Source organism: Bombus terrestris, chromosome 7 (genome assembly GCF_910591885.1).
Source record: "Bombus terrestris chromosome 7, iyBomTerr1.2, whole genome shotgun sequence".
Lineage (NCBI taxonomy): Eukaryota > Metazoa > Arthropoda > Insecta > Hymenoptera > Apidae > Bombus > Bombus terrestris.
In genome coordinates this window covers 1,663,670-1,685,184 of record NC_063275.1, presented here as the reverse complement: position 1 = coordinate 1,685,184, position 21,515 = coordinate 1,663,670, and the positions used below count along the sequence as shown (strand labels likewise).

General features: G+C 43.9%; 1 protein-coding gene across 27 annotated transcripts in view; it reads left to right on the top strand.

The window, feature by feature from the left end:
• The window catches only part of LOC100648438 (potassium voltage-gated channel protein Shaker), a 198,121-nt gene extending 183,695 nt beyond the window's left edge, over nt 1-14,426 (top strand). For 21 of the 27 annotated variants that reach the window (XM_048407307.1, XM_048407305.1, XM_048407306.1 and 18 more), the window contains 6 exons: nt 652-917; nt 2,015-2,658; nt 4,194-4,323; nt 9,165-9,346; nt 10,280-10,459; nt 10,703-14,426. In XM_048407307.1, coding sequence (XP_048263264.1) covers nt 652-917; nt 2,015-2,658; nt 4,194-4,323; nt 9,165-9,346; nt 10,280-10,452 — 1,395 coding nt within the window. In that variant the 3' untranslated portion in view covers nt 10,453-10,459; nt 10,703-14,426. Of the gene's footprint in view, nt 1-651; nt 918-2,014; nt 2,659-2,737; nt 2,800-3,353; nt 3,660-4,003; nt 4,134-4,193; nt 4,331-9,164; nt 9,347-10,279; nt 10,460-10,702 lie in introns of those variants that run through there. The other 6 variants (XM_048407296.1, XR_007224638.1, XM_048407308.1 and 3 more) reach the window with 6 other exon arrangements.
• Nucleotides 14,427-21,515: the final 7,089 nt, after the last annotated feature.

Here is a 21,515-nt window from a genome sequence, read left to right as displayed (position 1 = left end):
CTATCTATCCGCTCTCCTAACATTCTTCAAACATAGACTCCCACGCGAGCTGATCGCTCTCCGGGTTGCTATAAATAGCTGTGCACCGCGAAACTTATTCAAACTTTATTCAAGTTTAAGCGAAATCAGATGGATTTCGTTTCGTGTAGAAGACTAGCGATTTGCAATGGACAGGTTGGTAAGTTCGGTAAGCTAGTTAACACTTTACCGACCGTTAGCGGTTCAGCAGCATACGCACGCCCGATCGGTAGCCCAGGCGCAGATTTTCCCTGGCGTCGGCTCTGTTTCGGTTTAGACTCTCTAATACCATTCTTTTTGTTCATCGCCAACGATAAGTTTTTGATATAAAACTGTGGGTGCTTATAAAACAACGCAACTAAGCAAGCTACTTTAGTGCCAAATAACAAAAGGCCGATTAATAGGCTATCGGTCGGTAAGTATCGGCAACAAAAAGCCTATTAATGGGCCACCGGTCGGTAAGTGTCGGCGTCAAAATACCGATTAATCGGCTATCGGTCGGTAAAGTGTTAAGCTGGTCGGTAAGGCGCGTCGTCGTAATTAGCAATGCACGAATAATCGAATGAGGATTACGGTTAGGGATAGACCGTGATGTACCAGTGTACCAATAATCGATTCTGACGATCTCGACAGGTGAGCGGGCTACGGTTTGAGACGCAGCTGCGTACGCTGAACCAATTTCCGGACACGCTGCTTGGCGATCCGCATCGACGAATCCGATACTTTGATCCGCTTCGCAACGAGTACTTCTTCGACCGAAATCGGCCCTCCTTTGACGCGATACTTTACTACTACCAGAGCGGTGGCAGGCTGCGTCGCCCGGTCAACGTTCCTCTCGATGTCTTCTCCGAGGAAATCAAGTTCTACGAGCTGGGCGAGCTGGCCACCAACAAGTTCAGGTACGAACCGACATCATTCTCGTCTATCAGTAAACGATATATCGTAAAGTAGCGTGACTCTAATAAACTGTTATTCGAAATTCTGCAGTTAAATAGTGTCTTGCCTAAAAAAGAAACAAATATCTCTTTTAACATTAGAGCTACCACACAGTCAATTTGACTGGTTTTACAATTTTATTTTAAAATTCCTACTTCATGTTATATCTTTTCCGCAACGATGTAATGGCTTTCGCAACGATAATTTTATTTTGTCTTTTATGTATTCAAACTGAAAATAATTTTGTATCAAGGCTACTTATATCAACACCAGTCAAAATGACTGGCACTTGTCAAAGTGTAAAAGGGTTCTGCAATCTGTTTATCGAAACCCAATTAACCAGTTTCCTCGTTTTCTACAACTTGCCACACGTTTTTCAAATTTTTACTGCCTATCATTCGATATGACGATATCAGTTATCAGGAAAATTCCGGATCGATCGCTGAATGCTAACACTGGCAATCCCACAGCAGTCAAAATAACTGATTCTACAGTTTTATAAATTTGTCAACCCTCGTTTAAGGATTATGGTCCCAGATGATACCAAAAATGTATTACATAACGTGAAATTCCTTGCGTAAGAAAGCAATAACTCAACAAATATACAAATGTTCTATTATCGCGTATTTTTTAAAGACCAGTCATTTTCACTGTTTTTGGAAGAAATAGCTCCGTGTTAAATATCAGTAGTTCCAATGTTAAACGATAGCGCGTACATTCTCTACAAGATGAAGCACAGTAATTACAAAAACAAAGCATCAAAATTGCAAGAACGTCGAATGATCCGCGTACTCGAAGCAAGTTCAGCTTTGCTCGAAGATGTCTGGCTCGCCGAACTTCCTCACCTTTTCGGTTAGAAAAGCAGAAAGGAAAGAGGACAGTTGTTCGTTCTCATTCGGTGCGTTTCATCTTCCATGGGAAGACAAGAGGCAACGTTTGTAGTAGACGTACGCGTGTGCTTAAAGGCGCGCCATTAAACAATTACGTTTACGCGTGCAACCATAAACGTTAGACACGCGAGCGAGCAGACTGCGAAAGATAATGTTGATGAAATGAACAGGGAGGACGAAGGGTTCATCAAGGAAGAGGAGAAACCGCTGCCATCGCATGAGTTGCAGAGGAAGGTTTGGCTGTTGTTCGAGTACCCGGAAAGCTCGCAAGGCGCCCGGGTAGTCGCCATAATATCCGTGATCGTGATCCTCCTGTCGATCGTGATATTCTGCTTAGAGACCCTGCCGGAATTCAAGCACTACAAGGTCTTCAACACAACAACGAACGGCACGAAGATCGAGGAGGACGAAGTGCCGGACATAACCGACCCGTTCTTCCTAATAGAGACTATTTGTATCATCTGGTTCACGTTCGAGTTATCGGTGCGCTTCCTCGCCTGTCCAAATAAGCTGAACTTCTTCCGTGATGTAATGAATTTCATCGATATCATCGCCATCATTCCGTATTTTATCACGCTTGGTACCGTGATGGCCGAGGAGGAGGAAATGCCTGATGAACCAAAGGCGCCGGTAAGCCCGCAGGACAAGAGTACGAACCAGGCGATGTCCCTGGCGATACTCAGAGTGATCAGGCTCGTCAGAGTGTTCCGGATATTCAAGCTTTCCAGACATAGTAAAGGCCTTCAGATCCTCGGTCGTACGCTCAAGGCCTCCATGAGGGAGCTCGGCTTGCTCATCTTTTTCCTCTTCATCGGTGAGTTTCTTCTTTTTCTTATCTTCTATCCTTTTACCATTCTCTGCATGTTTCTTTGCTTTGTCTCTTGGTTTACTAGACTTCTATAGGAGACCAGCTCGGCAGCAGCAACCTATCGATCGAACGACTATTTCACTTTTCGTAATTTCAAAAGATGTAGCTATTTAGTTGGCAACTAAGTGATTGCGGATTTTGTCATTAGTTGATATTGACAAAATCCGCAATCACTTAGTTGCCGATCAACCAATGCATCGCCGCTAGAACGTTTAGACGTCGGTGTCGATAGATGAGGATCGATGCTCGATCGAGCAACGGTTCACGATAGTCGTAGGCAAATGAAGTAGTCATGCGTGGTTTTTCCAATGGAAAGTATGGAAAGTTCTGAGCGGCGATGTAGTGGTTCCCTCGCGTCGAACGTGTTTACGTGGCCCGTGGAAGTTTAGTCGATTTCCGAGCGTCCCAGCAACGACACAACCGTTTATTTGTACGGTGGATTCTAAGAGCGTGAAATTGAGGGGCCGACAGGCAGCCAGAAATTTGCAATTTAATCGGCCGAATCTTCGATGCTTCTCGCCGCTGCGAAAATAACACGGTAGTCTGGTATCGCTGGAAAAGTATCGTTTCGTCGAAAACTGGAAGTTTATTCTCCGAGGTTTTTCAGTTTCCGCTGATGAAGGATTTCTGTGTGTTCAAAGGATGGCCTGCCACCAGCAGATTTACAGGCTCGTTCGCCTATCGATTCGTAATTCGGGCCCTGGAAGAATTCTAAACTCCGTGTTCGTTGATTTTTCTAGAAACGTGTCGGTTTTCCTTAAGGGACGACAAACGGTTACGTAAGTTTTCGATATTCGTGATCGCACGAATGCCGAAGATTCGCTGACATTCGACGAGTTGTTGCCCGGATGTGTGGAAAGATTCGCACCCAATGTTTGAGCGAGGGAACAGACGAATCCTTTGAAAGTGTATTGCTGCAGTCGGTGGAAGGCTGCGCGAAGATATCTCTAGGTAAGGAAAAACGATGGACGATCGTGGCGTATCTGCAAGAAGACTGGAAATCCAATCAACGTAATGGAAGCAGACCCATAAAGACGTGGATCTTGGTCGATTGAGCGGAAAAAGGGGAAAGTTGGAAGAGAATGGCGCGTGGCGTGGCAATCGATCCATCGGTTGATCGGTCGATGGATCGGTTCGTGTATGCAGGGTCTTGAGACGGATACGAGAACACGAGAAGGAGTCACGGCAGTGGACGTAGACGCGGATGGAGAGGACTGCTAAACGGACTAAGAGCTAGAGGCCGGCAAAGTAGCGTGTCTTGAAGCGTCTGTTCCTCTTGTGTGCGTTCCAGGTGTGGTGCTGTTCTCGTCGGCGGTTTACTTCGCGGAGGCGGGCTCGCAAGACAGCTTCTTCAAATCGATACCGGACGCGTTCTGGTGGGCGGTGGTCACGATGACGACCGTGGGCTACGGGGACATGAGGTACAAAGCCACCGGGGGCGTTAAACCCACTGAACCGGTGTTTTCTTCCTTGCATTGCAGGTGTGGTGCTATTCTCATCGGCGGTATACTTCGCGGAGGCCGGCTCCGAGAATTCGTTCTTCAAGTCCATTCCGGACGCGTTCTGGTGGGCCGTTGTCACGATGACGACCGTGGGCTATGGTGACATGACGTATGATGTACTCACTTTCATTTAAGACTCTAGTTAATGCCCGCCAAACAAACGAACACATACTACTTACTCTCCTCCGATACTTTACTTAACTACTTTTAACTACTCGATTTATTCTTCTCCCTGTTACGTATTCCTTCTCAGCTTCTTTTTCCTTACAGCACGTCCCTTCCATTCCACGTCCTACCCTTCTCAATCCTCTTTCTCTGTTTGATCGCTTTCTTAGTTTTTCGTTTGAAATTTGTCAACCTACTTGCCGCTTGATAAACTTGAACACGCTAGTTTTCAGTCTTTTCGATTTTGACCACCGCATCTTTCCTTCACAGCTGCTCTAACTTCTCTCCATGCAATCGGAATGTTTTCATTCTCTTTTTTTCCCCCCTCCCCCACTCATCCCTACATCGACAATCTTTTTTCTCATTTTTCTTCATCTTTCTCTCTCCTTTTTCTTCGTCGTCGTCTATCTCCTCCTCGTCGTACGTTCGCCTTCTTCCCATCGTATTATCATAACGAAGAATTCGAGATTCTCCCACGAACACGCTTCTTCTCACGATGTTCCACCATCACGTTGTCGGCAACATCTCGTTGCCTCATTTTCTCGAGAATCCTCTTAAAATACAGCCTCTTCCGATCATTCGCTCTACTAGAACGCTTTCATCCCTGGAGCGTGTTCGCGCTGATTCAGTCGCTCTCCCGGCTCTCCACTCCCTTTTTTCTCTCCTTCCGCCACGACGTTACCATTTCTCGTTATCACATAGCCGACGATCACTCGACTCGTCGTTCGTCGCCTCGGATTCTGTCGAAATTTCTGTTTACCATTCGCGAAACCTTTGGGCGATCTCGTGGAAGAGAAAGATGAGAAGCGGCAGCTGCGAGTTGAAACGTCTGTGGATCGAAGCGAGTGGCGCGTTTAACGCGCTTAAATTACCCTTTGCAAGAATAATCGAGGGCTGAAGAATGCGAGAAGGACGGTACGCGCGAGTCAAAGCGACGTTGCAAACTCGATTATACCGGAGAATCGGAGGAAAATGCTGTGATACAGTTTGCCTGCTCGTTCGGTTCCATTCTCCTCGCCATTCAGCCCGTCAAAGAATTTGTACGTTACATTTTATAGAACACGATCTGCTGACGATACGGACCAGCGTCATTCACCAACCCTCCAAGGTTTCCGTCTCTTTATTTGCATCTGTTTCACGTTACCGATGATACAGATCGATAATTCATCCGATACGTAGACCGTGTTGTTGCTTGCCGCTTTGCTAGACGCGTGCCTTTTCCACTTGGTACTTGGAATACCAAACAAAGAGGAAAAAGATAGTAGAGGAAACAAATGGCAACGCACTGGATCGCATGCAGTCCGCGATTATGACATCGATTATAACGTAATCTCATGGTTCACGGTAGACTCTCGAGGTTGAAGAGCGCCGATCGAGACAGACTCGAGATGTGTGGTGTTGCAACCGAAGGGGCTTCTTCGGCAATTGCCTGCCGTAAATCAATAAGTGTCCTCGGGCACGGTTCGTTTCTTGGAAACGCCCTCGGCCCAAAGGGCTAACAGATCGCGACGATTCGGATCTCGCAGAGATAAACGTATTACGGCAGCGAAGGGTAGGGCGGCGTTTTCACCGGAAACACTGGAAGTAGAGACCGATACAACGCGTTCCAGGACAAGCGATTGGTCCGATTATTAGTTATATCGGCAATACGTATGAGCCGAGGATCGTGATTACATGGGACGTCTATTGTTCAACTATTACAGAGACTAGGTACGCTCGGTTCTTTGCAAGTTGCAGCCTAAGGTTGTACATTGACGCTGACGGCGAGGTAGCCGGCACGTTTGTCCCATTGAAATTCAACAAATGGGAACGAAACCGAAGCGACTGCTGATTATTCTCGCATATAAATACCGTGTCTACGTACAGGCTGTCCTATTTAGCATTGTCATTGATGGTATGCCTCGTTCGAGTGAAATTCAATTACATTTTTCCGACCTAATAATTTCAGGGTTTATCGTTTCTTCTTTTATTTATTTTTTAACAACGCTAGGTTTATCAGAGCTGTCGTATCTGAAGCTGCGAATACAGCGAATGCGTACGCCCCGATAAACTGTCGTTTATCAAATATTAAGTTATCAATGTACCAAATATTCAATCAAACATATATGCAGATTCGTAGATTCAGTTTCATTATGTCGCGATAAAAATACAGTTCCAAGTGTCTTCTCCTTTTCGAAAGACACATCGTTATTTAGGGGAATGCAACTAGTAAATCTGTCTTTCCGCGTCGCTAATAACCGCACAGGTGCAACGAACGCGATGTGTAAAAGAAGAAACTCGTTGGAAGCTCCATCTACTTATACCGCTGACTATAGCTCAAGGCGATAAATACGCATCGTTTGACGTTTCGCAGGTTGCACGCCCTAAAACTATTTGTAGAAACGACAGCTAAAATATTCTTTACTTTGATCAAAGACCGCGTTGCACGTGGATCGGTGTGTTTGCCAAATCTGCGGAAGAATGCAAGCAAAGCGAAGTAACTCGATCGGTAAGCTCAACTTCCTGTCAAGGTGTAACTACGATGTTCAAAGGAAAATCCTGATATTTGAGTAGAGCACCCGGTATAAGAACAATGTTCGTCGTGCGCGGCACACGCAAGAGGCCCGTTCTAGTTTCCCATTGCGAACACGCATCGAGTTCGACTCCTTTGTCGAGACACCGGCGTCACTCGCTTCCTCTACGTTTCCACATCGAAGCTGGTTTCTCGCGTCCAATCAACTTGCGTCGTTGAGTGTTCCGCCCTCGGCTACGTCGCGTCTCGTTACGTTGAAATCCTTCGCCTGTTGCTACTTGCGCTCGCTCTACATCCTAAGGTATCGATATCGGTAGAACGCGTGGCTCCATCTGTGTTTCGAAAGCGAACCGATCTCGAAACCACGTTCTACGCTCTGACCAGACTTTCATAACCATTGGCACTGCGACAGTTTCAGTTAAAGACACCAGGCAAGGCAGAGCTGACGTTCCAGCTCTTCTATTTTTTTTCTAACATTTGTCCCGAATTCCGATTTCCCGGATTACTCCCGATACATTCTCGATACGTTTTTGCATGGCTGTCCACGACCAAACATACTCCATGTTCTTTTCATCGTTACCAGCCGGGGAAGGTGAACGATGTTGCTCCTTTTTAAGAAGTACTCTGTCTCTATTCTCGCTCACAACGCTATCATTACTGCTACTACCATCAGTCATGGATCACAAAGGCCCATAGTACAGTGACACCTGCATAAGAATGATTTGTTATTTTGCAACTAATTCGATATGATATTATATGACTCACTAAAACTAGAGATCACACTCGGACTTTCCGAGGTCGCTGCCGTTTGGACGTAGCTCGCGCGAGACGCGAGCATCCGCGTGATTGCAATCGACGATTAGGCGACGCGACGTTTGACTGCGCGGCAACAGCCACGGTCCGAAGAATTCGCATGCTTTGAGACAATAACGACTCGTGTACGATGACTTTGAAAGAGAGAAAGAGAGAAAAATGAAAGGAAAAAAGAAGAGAAAGAGAAGAAAGAGAAGACGAGAGGAAGATTCGTGGTAAAATGCATTCATCGGGCGAGCGTGAATGAGCGTGACGAGCGGCGAATTCTTCTTTACCGCCTTTCAGCTCGAACCGGTATTGTTCGCGTATATAGCGACAGTTATTCAATTAGACTCGGCCGCAAAGAATGCATCATTTCGCAGCCATAGATTAGCCAGCAATAACCGCGTCAGTACGTTCTATAATCTGGTAATTGAGAGAGGAAAGCTTTTTATCGTTCTACCATTCACACGATTAATTGGTATCTCGTTGAAATATTTTTGTCACGCGTTAGAAAAGATAGTGTGCATAACAGACACGTACGCGTGGTGTTGAATTTCAACGTCGTCGAAGGTCGTAAACCGATCGAAACAAAACTCTACTCGGACGTTTTTTCCTTACTTTCGTTTCCTTCTCTTTTTCTCTTTATCGCGTGGTAATCGAATAGTCGAACGGTAATTTCAAAATTTCATTTCGTCATTGGCTCGCCGAAGGATGCGGAACGTTCGAACATCGCGAGGAGATAGAAGCGGCCGGCTCTCAATTCGACGAAACGCGGTCTGATCGTCGCTTGGCTCTTTACGTCTTCGATTCGACGCGATAACTTTCTAGTCACACGTTTACATTCGTCCCTCAGCAGCGTGTTATTACAGCCGCGATTACAATGTGTTCTACTCGACTGTTATGAGAGCGAAAGCGTAGAGAACTGCATGCCGTACCGTTAGAAAATTCGATCGGATTTGAGCAACGGAATGGCATCGATGCTTGTTTGGAACGGTGCATCGGCACACGAGAGAAGAGCCTTTTCTTAGAAAGTCACGTTAGTCCCCTAGTCTAGCCTAGAGAGCCCGCTTCTTATTAGACACGCGAATCACTATAAGTATACACGGTTTTGCGGTTATGCAGCGTTCAAACAACGTACGCCGGTTTCATGTGGTTTGAGCAAGCAGCAAAGAACGCGAGGAAAGATACAAAAGAGCCGTGTAAAAGTGTTTACGAACGAGAGGTCGATCGAACATTTTTCTTTCCGATCATAGCCAATGTCTATTTGCGACGCGGCAGAACGCACGCAGACGGTCCGTGTATATCTATAGGAGCCTCCAGTACCGCATAAGTAGCGCCACACTCGACTCGACACGGCAAAACTCACACAAGATAGAAACACCACACCTAGCACCGAGTTTCTAGACGAGGAACGAAGCTATCAACGTCCGAGCCAGTGGCTGGCCGCGAATAAAACTCTTCGTTTGCCTCTGCTTCAGGCCCGTCGGAGTTTGGGGAAAAATTGTGGGCTCTCTGTGCGCGATCGCTGGTGTGTTGACAATCGCCCTGCCTGTCCCCGTCATCGTCTCCAACTTCAACTACTTCTACCATCGTGAGACTGACCAAGAAGAGATGCAGTCGCAGAACTTCAATCACGTGACCAGCTGCCCGTATCTCCCTGGTACGAGCTTCCTATTTTATCCTCCGAGCAAATTTCCAGTCACATACTTTGCCGATATGATTTTCGTCTCTCAGGGAGCGTCTTTCGAACCGAGTCACAGGGAATAACTACAATATCGATCAATGGCTAGGCTGTACCGATTAACGTTACCGTGACGGTATTTGAATTATAAAAGGGGCGATCGTTGCCTGACAGCGCGACCTGACGTGTTATTTGCTAAGGCGGGTGTCGGTCACGAGACACGAAGGCTCCTAACGTTCTGTCGTGTGCAACAAATCTTTCTTTCGGTCTAATTTAATAATAGTTCACGTTCGTCGATTACCGTAACGTACGTGCTGCTCGTACACTCGATAACGCGATACCTTAATGATTCACGCGAAACGGTATTTAAAGAGAAAATCTGGAGTTGGTCGATTGCGAAGCGAAGCTGGCAAGATTTTTTATTCATAGAATATTTCGTTGGCCGAAAAAATGGTTCGAGATCAATCGGTAAGCGCTGCGAAAAAGGACAGCGTTTGCTGGAAGTACTCGACCGTGGTTCTGCTTTCAAGTTGCCGGCAGGCTGGCAAATCCCGGCGAAAGTCTGTACCGATATCGCGTGTCTGTTCTATCGCTGATAGTTTACCGTGACTTTAATCCGCTTAGGAGCAAGCTCGCTGGCCGGTAAATTTTTCGCGCCTTCGTCGACGAACCACGATTTGCCGAGATTCGTCTCGAGCACGTTGAACGCAAACGATGAAAGAGAAATTGATAGGTCGGGAAATAGCTCGGTCGGCGCTACAGCTAACCAAGAACACACTTGAGCAGGATTATCTGGAAAGCACGCAGAGGCGATTTAAGCTCCACTTTCAGAGTTTACCCAGTGCTGGTGCAGCAGTTTTCGCAACTAGCGGAGGATGCAATTCGTCGAACTGTATCTCGTGTGTTTCGCAGGTCAACACTTGAAGAAGAGCTCGATGTCGGAATCGTCATCGGAGATAATGGAGCTGGAAGAGGGCATACTGAGCAGTATCACTCATTCCGAGGTTACGAAGAAGCCCAACTGCAACCCTCGCCATAATAACAATATTAATCCAGCCTGTATGAGCATCGAGACTGACGTCTGACTACTAGGTGGGTGCTTTGATCGATCATCGGTTTTCGTCTCGTCCTACCATTTGAGATTTCCCTAACCATATAACAGTCTGAAGAGTCTGATTTGAGAAAAAATACACGTTGGAACGGGTCATCATAAACGTTAGCCATAATTTGCATACCCTGACGATACTTTGGCGGTATTTCGCTAGACACGCAATCTGCGATCGAAACGATTGGAAGGAGAATGAGAATATTAAAAGAAGGTTCGTGTGATTACAGTGAAGGAGACGGTGGCAACGTGGTGGCCAATGCTGGAACGGTTATCGAGAAACAGCTGCAGCTTGCTACGGTGCCTGACATAGGCCTCCTTCACTCGTCGTCGTAGTCGCGTTAGCTGCGAGCGCTAGCGATAGCGCGTGTACGCGTGCGCGCTGGCTGCTGAATTGCATGCGGCTGCGCATGCGTGCACGTGCGCGTCAACCCGCCGTCTGTCCATAGTCTGTCAATACGAGGGGTGCTTCCAATCCATTACCACGTGTCAACGAGAGATAAGAAAGGACGAGAAATAACGGAGAAGTTCAACGACCAAGAATCGGCTGAATAATACGGGTGTCACGTAATTTCTTCCATCGGCGCAGCGCGAAAACCGATGATACCCGTAGGCGGAACGGGAGAAAGATAAGAGAGAAACGCGACAAGGCAAAGAGTTTAAACGAGTATCTGCAGGCGTAACGATGAAAGCCCGTGACAAGGATGGAAAAGCGATAAACGAGGAAACTGATGGCGACAGTTTTGAGGAGGAACCGTGAATGGAGAACGAGAAGACAGCCGTTTCGGAGGTGTTCACGATACACACGCACCCCGCGTAGGGACCTACGTGCTAATAAGGGGATGGAGCAGGATATTTCAGTCGCGCGTCCACTCCCCACACCACCGACTCCAGTGTTCAATACAAATGGTAACCAATAAATAAAAAATAACAAATAAACGGTATAAATGGAACGAAGGGAAGAGAATTAAGTCGCGGCGGCTTCGCGAATTAAGGAAGAAAAAGAAAAAAACGGAAAAAAAAAGAAAAAAAATACATAAGAGAACGTGGTCGAGCCCTTGCCTCCTGCGATGTTCGCGTACGCGCCATGTCCGCATGGCGGATCTCAGGGGGATCGGTCGGCAACGAAACCAAGGGAATCGTACCAGATAATACTAATTAATTATATTATCGATGTAATTATATCAAGTATAACACTGCGCGAAAACGGACGAAGCCACGATCGAGTGGAAGAGGAGAACAAGACAGAGGAGAGAAGAACGGAAGGAAAATGGCGATGGTGCTCGCGGTGAGAGGACAGACTTTTGAAGACGATATCGGTAGGTGGTTGCACGGCGAGTAGTTAAGCGAACAAAGTGTGTTTCACAGCGGAGAAATGGTATGTTTCACTGAGGACAAATATTCAAGGTACAGCGGCATATTAAGTCGCACGTACTTCGATCCGAGAGACCGTTGGAATGCAATTCGTTTTTCGAAGCGTAACACTCTACTCGTACCTGCATACGTATAACATACACGAACATGCACGCGCGCGTGCACACACGCACACACACATACACACACACGCAGATATATACATGTACGAAGTTAGTAATGTGACCACAAGCCACGTTTGTACAATTTCGAAGAATAGGCGCGCGTTGCTCTCGTTCACCATTAGGTAGCCGTCGATTGTGCACGATTTACGGGCTAAGAGTAACAACACACACACACACACACACACACAGATATCGCGGAATAACTGCGCCATATGAAGAGATTGGAACGGTGGGATCGTTTCAAGTTTTACGCTACATCGGTGGCCGCGCTTTCCAACGCGATTACATCAAATTGTCGTAGCATTTACAATGGAAAGATAGTTGCACCGATGTTCCTGTAAAGCTTTTGCGGCGAACGAATCGTTCAGTTTCGTGCACGTTCTAGATACGCGCGAATCGGAGAACGAGTCGACTAAAAAGCTCGGCGAACAATTATTTTCGTATGGGCGAACGAGGGATTCCGCTTTGTCGTAGGATGTCGGTGACGCGACGAGTTTACGCAACCGATAGCTCGAAAATATAGCGCTTGCACGAAGAAACGCGACTAGCAATAGATGGAAAATTACGACGAATGGCCGGAAACGTGTCTGCCGATGGTGCGTATTATCGTGTCCATGGTGGCGATCTCGCGACGAGTGTCACCAACTGTGAAGGGACAGAGAGGGAAAGAAAGTGGAGTAGTATCGAAAGCAGTAACACGCAGAGATTCAGTTTTAGCGAGGCTAATTCGCCAACATTTTGTAATCGAGTGACGAATTCGATTTTGTGCTCAGATCAGGCGGCGGAGGAAATTAAAACACAAGACAGAGACAGGAGATAGTGGTAATTGCGCGTTAACGGTTCGATTAAAAATTCCCGGGTTTACGTTTCTTTTTCTGTCGCGCACGCAGATTTGTCGATTCTCTCGTTTGCGTTCCGGCAAGCAAATTCGCTAAGATTCTTGCCCTTTCGATCGAGCGCGCAGCTGTAAAACATAGAATTATAGAACGGTGATAAAGTGCGTCGTTACACGTATATCGAATAGTTTCGATGAATGCCAAATTGCAAAGCAGTATTTCAAGTTATCTTTACAAATATCGCTCCACTTACAAAACGAACAGACGATCGAAAGGGACGAAGAACGACGAGTAACGAGAATCTAATCTCGACGATCAAGATTATTTTCTCTTGCTGGCTTGTTTCGCCAATTATCTTGCAATCACACGTGGGAAAAGTATGAAGCGATCGAGGGATTAAAGGACAGTCGCTAGGATAGGAATGCGCAAAAGAGAGAGGGAGAGAAATACAGCGGTGCGAGAGAAATCGTACAAATAGGAAGGAAATAGCGGGGCGAATCGGTGAAAAACGAATTGATAGGCCAGTCGGTGCTCGATACGAAGCAACAACACTTTCCCTATCTCTTCGCTGTCGTCTCGATGTTTCGCCTCTTTCCCGGTGGAAAAAGCGCATCACAAAATCGCAAAGACTGCCATTTCATCATTCTCGGTAAAAACGAAATAAGAAGAAAAGAACATCGCGTAACGATATCCACGATTATTTCGAGAACATCGTCCATGCTCGAACATTTTTCGTTTAGATCGACCCTTCCAACTGCCGCGTCGTACAACGGGCAGTATCCTCGTGACCGAACGATTCGAGAAACGGCCACAATTGTTTTTGTAAGTCGCGATAGAACCCGTTGATTCGTCAGAATCTATCCGCGTGGAAATCGTCGCGCGGATGGATACACTTACGTAAGTTCGCCGTTCAAGAAAACGCGACGTTTCGATGCCATTAGTATCCGATTAAACGAAAGGACGAATCGAAAGGTTAATTTCGACGATTCCCTCTTTAGCGGCGAGTGGATCGCGACGCGCAATTTTCTCTCTACGTTAAAAAAAATAAAAAAAAAAAAAATAAAAACTCGGCTACCGTTGTACGTACCAGCTGACGGGGATATATCGTTAATTCTAAACCGATAAACAAAGACATTTCTTCGAGAAGTCGGAACGCGACCCACACTTATCTCTACGAATAATCGACTACGATGAAGCAGGAAGTCTGACGTTGCAACACAAAAGTGAACACATTAGATGTAAATTAAAAGCTAATTAAAAAGAAAAAAAAAAAAGGAAAGAATAATATATCGTAACGCGCGATCTATCAAAACAAAATGAACAAGGTAATAAGACACAAGTAAGCAAAGAAAAAAAAAAAAAATAAAAAGCGATTCCATTACTCGATTTATTAGATCTTAGATGCGAGTTTTACCGAGGAATATCTCATCTATCTTTTATTAGACGAAACGAGCAAAGGCTAGACGAAGCGAGACTTTCACGTTGTGTACGAAAGGGAGAAAGAGAGCGCGAGAATGGACATGAGAAAATGAAAGTGTAATTGCACGTGAGTTTTTAAGGGAAAATCGAAGAGCGCGTCTCGATGATTCAAAATCGGAAATGCGTGTGAGCGAAGTTCCGTGTGCGTGACGATGAAAGCGAATGATCGAGCGAGGAGCGTGTGTAACGAGAAGAGTGAGACAGATTTAAAAAAAAAAAAACAATAATTATACAGAGATTTACGTTACGAGCCTTTATTACGATACTTGAACTTTTCGCCTCGCTACTTTAGTTAGAAAAAGGAAAATTTTATGACGCGCATTATAAATTACCAGCCTAGTTAAATCCAACAAGTGAAAAAATGCAAAATAACTGCGCGGAAGATAAATTTATTATTATTAAAATTAGTACTACTGTTATAAATCTATTAACTAAACATACTATTACTATTACTATTATATTACTATTACTACTACTACTACTACTACTACTACTACTACTACTACCACTACTACTACTACTACTACTACTACTACTACTACTACTACTACTACTACTACTACTACTACTACTACTACTACTACTACTACCACTACTACTACTACTACTAGTACTACTACTGCTACTGCTACTGCTTACTATTACGACAACTACCGCTATTGGTACTGTTCCATTGGTACTTCCATTTCCTACTGCTGATACTACTACTACTACTGTTACTACCACCATCATCACTACTACTATTTCTACCATTACTACTGCTGCTGCTAGTGTAACTACTATTATTACTCTTACTATTACTATTACTACTACTATTACTATTGCTATTACTACTACTACTGCTGCTGTTGCTACTACCACTACCATTACTACTAACATTACCTCTAGCATTACTACTATTACTAGTACTGCTACTACCACTAGTACTACTACTACTAATTCTACCACCACCTCTACTATTACTACTACTACTACTAGTACTACTACTACTACTACTACTACTACTGTTACTACTACTACTACTGTTACTACTACTACTACTACTAATCTACTACTACTGCTGCTGCTATTACTACCACTACTACTACCACTACCACTACTATTACCACTACCATTACTACTACCACTACCACTACTATTACTACTACTACTATTACTACTACTATGACTACTACTACTACTACTACTACTACTACTACTACTACTACTACTACTATTGCTGCTGCTGCTGCTGCTGCTGCTATTACTATTACTACCGTCATCGTTACACTACTACTGTTGCATATTATTACTAACTATCAACAGTAGTGTGGCCATTATTTCCGTTGTTATTATTATCTACGTCTGTTATTATTATTACTACTATTATTGCTGCAACTGCTGATACTACTACTACTGCTGCTATGACTACCAATACTGTATGTTGTTACTATTACTATTACTACTGATACTAGCACTAAATACGACTACGACTCCTACTCTTACTATCAACATGAGGAGAAAATTGAATATGGCGAAATGATATTTAGTTAACGAGATGAGAAACTACTCTGTTAGACGGTCATAGCTGTTAGAGGTATAAATAGAGCATAGATAGGTAGCTAGGTAGTTGGTACAGTATCAAGGTATGGTATCGTTACAAGTGGAATTATCGAGTAATCGTTATGAAATTCCCGATTCCTTTTTAGATTAATATGCGAAAGAAGCTGGTTTTGTATGTTAGACCGGATCGGTGATATGCCAACACATATACACACGCGCACACATACATACTTTTACAAATACACGAGTTGGAGTAGCCAATGCGTTGTTATTCCGTTCGGTTGCCATCGGCAGACTTTTGTCGTCCGTGAAACTAAAACTTGACGAAGGGAGGATGAGCTTTCACCTCGATCGGGGTTTCGTCGTCGGAGATCGCGGGCCAAAACAAACCTTTCTACGATCGTTTGTACGTTTTCTTAAGAATTTTCAGCTTTTTAACCAACACTCTTTCTCCATTTTTGCTTGAATACGCTCGAGGCTGCGTTTCTCTTGAAGCGAGATAACTGCGTCTAACAAACGAGTCGATTCTCTCTCGGCAAGATCAACCACTTCGGCACGTGGTCGATATGGAAAATTGATCGATCTCCGACATCAAGCGTCCCACCTACCACAGGTCAAACAAACAAACAATCTTTCGAACTTCCATTGCATTCCGTTGCGTCTAGTAACTAATTTGAGAGCCGAAAGACCGATCGAACCAATCAATCCACGTTTAACAACAATAAACAGAACAAAAGAAGAAATGAAGCAAATTAAATCCGTGTTAATTAAGATCCTACGATATTTACACTGCGTTCCATTTAGTATTGCACAAGAGTGGTGATGCAACGTAGCGATTCATCGAGAACGGTATGTCGAGTGCAGGTGGCCGCCGACACCTCGCCTCCTTCTTTTACCTTCTCGACGTAAGCGTAAAAGTTGTTAGCGAGAATGTTGTTCATTTTGTACAACAATCGATGTATATTTCCTCGCGTATAATAAATGGATGGTATCGCTAGCCGGCAAATGCGAACGAAACGAACGAGCGAAAAACAAAACAAAAAAAACAAAAAAAAAAAAAAAAAGAAACAACAGCAAAAGAAAAATAAGAAAAAATAATGTTCCTTCGTGTTAGAACCTGCGTGCTTGCAAAAGGATGCTAACTGTTGAACTTGTCGCTCTGCCAAATTCACATGGCTCCACTCCGGCAAATCTTGCGTATTGCTATTAGTCGGATCGATCGCTGATCGTCGCTCGTCCAACCGTTCCTCTTCGCATCATCCGGCTTTGGCAACCGGCTGCTGGTGCTAGGAAAAATGTAAAAAGGCAGAACGAGATTGAGAATGAATGACTGAGAGAGGAAGAGAGAGAGAGAGAGGGGCGAGAGAGACTCAGAAAGAAGTGAGACGAAAATGAGAAGGGGCGTGAGTCGTGAGGAAGGAAGCGTGAAACGAGGAGGACGGGTGACTGAAACGATCGAGACAAAAGAGTCCAGCATGCATTCCAATCTAACTAACTGAGAATTAATCTAGAGAAAGAGAGAGAGAAAGAGCTAGTCCGCTATGAAGCTAGTTATCTGTATTCCGCTGTCGCCGCGTCGTGCCGTAGAGAACGAACAATTTGTTATTAAACTTAATGCTACTTAACGCGAGAAACACGAGATACGCGCACCGTCACGTTCACTTTTCGCAGCAAGAACGCCGAGTAAGCTGTGGTTTCGCAATCAGCCTGGGCTAAAGCTTACTAACTTAACGAAACACTTGTACGAATAATTAGCGATGACAGGTTCTTCGAGCATCCCCTGTTACGCTACATTTGTCATGGACAAATCTCCATCGCGTTTCCATTTGATATTCCTTGATAAAATTGCTCATGGTTACGCGACTAATCGGCGATAAGTTTAAAAGAGTTTCACAGTTTGTAAAAAGGAGCGTAGCACGTGGGAGGAAAATTTGAAAGAAAACAGGGGATGGTCGAGTGATGATCGCATGGCATATGGCACGTATTATAGTTTAAAGAAGAAGAATATAGAAAGAAGAAGACCACTCGTAGATCGAGCAACTCACGCTTTCCAGTGGTATAATTAGATATTATAATCGGCGCTAAACGAGGAAACTATCCGATACGCCGTGATAATTTTAGAAAATGAAAGATTAACGTTCGTTGTCAGCAACAGTTCCACTGACCTCAGCCAGTTTGTGCGCTGAATTATTCCAACGATAACGCCGGATAGCAATTCGTTTCTGCGTTACACGCGCAATGTACGTCTATCCGTGTAGAATGAGAGGAAGAAACAAGCAAATAAGAATGATGTACACGTATATTTAAAACGTAAGTTGAACGGAGAAGGGAACGAACACCGAATTAATTGAAGGAGAAATCTCGCTCGTGACTACATACGAGCAAACGAGAAATTGATTTTTAACGAGAAAGTAATAAAGTAACGTACGTTTACGCTACGTACGTTTACGAGCGTATACGTAAATACGTGAAGAAACGAACGGACGAAGAACAGACACAAATAGCAACACGAACAAACAGGAACACGTACACACACACACACACACACACACACACACGCACGCATACGCAAAACATGTATACACAGAATGGACACGAACGATACTTTGATTGAGCTATATTATACTAGGCCATGCGAGAAACGAAGAAAGCTGAACGGACGGAAGAAAGAAGGAAGAGAAAGAAAAGAGAAAAATAGTCCATTGGAAACGAGGGCGGCAATGCGGTGGCGGCTGCCTCTGCCACTCTAGTTGATCGGGATTCGTTTTATTAATTAATTAATTCAGTAATTAATTAATTAATCGAAAACTCATTCATATAGTGTTGTGCACTGTTTTAGGTGCTTTTCATTTTTTGGCTGTGTGAAGCTTCAACTGAAGTAATTTAAAGGGCAGAGGAAGAGGAAGAAGAAAAAAAATGATGTAATTATCGTATTGGCTTTGCATAATCACTCTCGACAATTTTTCTGACGCAAGAAAAATAAACTAAATAATGAATAACAATATTAATAATAATAGAAATAATAATAATAATAATAATAATAATGGTAATGATAATGACTTCATAACTAAAACCGTAAAATACTAGATGCGAAAGCCGAATAAAAATATACCTATGCGCGCAGAGAGAGTTATTCAGCAAAGATGAAACCATGATTAATAATAATGAATAATAATAATAATAATAATAATAATAACAACAACAATAAGTATGAATTAATGGAAAATAATAATAATAACAACAATAACAACAACAACAACAACAACATTAATACTAATATGTAATAATAACACTAATACTAATAATAGTAATAATTAATGTGTAATTGAATAACAAGTAATAATAACAATACTAATAATAATAATAAAAATAATAATAATCGATAAGTAATGAACGCTACATCTCCCTCGGTATGTTATACATATTATAATTCCGTATCTCCGTTTGTACGCATTTTAACAAATGAAAACAAGAATTACTACAGGATATATTTAAACGAGCAAGGAGAAAGATGTATAAATAACAAAATACTATACTCTTAACGGTACTAGTTCAGATAAACATCCTGCCGAGTTGCCCCGGGTTACGCTAAGAGCCACCTGGCCTGCATTAAAACAAAAAAAGAAAAAAAGAATAATACTACGTTTATAAGCGCTAAGAAAAGCTAAAACGATCGCCTTACAGGGTGGGACACGATAATAACAGACAACATAAGGAGGGATATTTAAAAAAAAAAGTCGATTAAACGCGTAAATACTACCGTAAAGTCAGTACACAGCCGGCATACACGCGAACACGTACACACGCACACGTTCATACAGGATATAATATACACACACGTACACACGTACGAAACACAAACGCATATAAAAGTAACTCGTATACATACGGGCAAAGGGTATAGAATGATAAAAAAGACAAAAAAGAAAAACCAAAAAAAAAAAAAAAAAAAAACGAAGAGAAAGAAACACATAATAATCTATTTTTCGCCCGTGCAAAATGATTCTATAACGTAAATTGTATCGTATCGTTAACGAGGAGGAAACGAAAGAAAGAATGGCTAATTTTTCTAACGAACATACCACAAGCTTCGACAGCAAAACGGTGTCTCTTTTTTTTTTCTTTTTTTTCTTCCTAATCGTCCTCCGTCGACGATGAGAGTTTTGTAAATCTAATCTACTATTTCTATACATTCAAGCGTTTTGTAAAGTGTCGCGCAATTGCAACTGCGAAAGGGTCAAAATACGATAGCACAGCAGAGACCGCGGTCGTCGGCCGATCTCCGCACGGACCTCGTGGCTCGCGTCGAGACCGAGTACATACCGAATCAAAAAGAAACGTGTTGTTGGAAGCCTGGCGACATTTCGTCGGCCGCGAACGCGAACTCGAAACACCACCTCTTCGCTTTCCCCCGCATCTAATCCGAATTTTTGTCCAGCGCGCGACAAGCGCGCCCACGCACACCCACGCGCCTCACACTCGCATCATTCTCGCACCGGAATTCGCTTCAACGAGCTGTCTGATTCGACTGCCACTTTTTACTCACGAGTTGACAGTTTCTCCGCGAACGCGCTCGAGCGTCCAGCCGAACCGCATCCCGCTGGTTCATTCAAATCGCCAATCGACGATGCGCTTCCACGACGCATCCTCCTCTTTGTACAGTTTACAAATACACTTATTCGCGTTCACTTTTTCGCGTGTGGGAAGAAAGAGAAAGAAAGGGAAGGAGGAAAGAAAGAACGAGGCATAGGCGTGGTTCAGCTCGATGATCGGATTTCAAATTGATTCCCGTCGATTAATCGCCGCGAACGAACGAAACGCCACGATTGTTCGATAGAGCGGCGGATGGCGCGAGATCGGCGGCCGATCGACGCGTTGCGACGCTTAACAATTTTCCTTTAGCTGCTTCTAAAGTGGGAAACAATGGCATAATCGAAACAGTGGACGACAGGAGCGCGAGGAACCGGGAGGCGCGTTTACGCCAGAACGAACAAGATAGCGAGAATGGTTTGAGGTTCGAACGTGCTTAACGAGGCACGGAAACCGAGTTCCGTTCGCAAGCCGGGTACCAAGGCACTCAGGGCAACGATTAATATTGATCAACTTATTTGTACGATGATCTAGGCTATTTACGTTGTATGTCCATGATGCCGGAAAAGATATAAACGATGCATTTGTAGGCATTGAAAAAAAAAAAAAAAAAAAAAAAAGCAAAGTAAATAAATAAGGCGACGCGCGTCGCCTTCTCTAAACGAGATATAACATTTTGAATAAAAATATAAGTATATAAATATATATATATGTGTGTGTGTGTATATGTATGTATATATATATATACACAAATATAGAGATTACGGAGTATATAGGTGGAAATGGAAACTTATTTCCCCCGTGGCTGACTGCTGCGCGCGATTACGAAGCTAAAGCAGCGTGATGTTCGGTTACTTTTCTACAAAGCAATTTTAATTTTAATTCGCGAAATTGCCTGTATCGTTGGAAATCTGGCGATAATATTTTCGTTCGAACGCAAACGAAACGCTTGGATCTCGTGACACGAGCTTTGCGTTATCGGTGAATCCTCTAAACCACGTACTTTCGATGCGACGCAATTTGTCTTGCAGCGTGTTCACGTCCACCAGCCAGCCCTA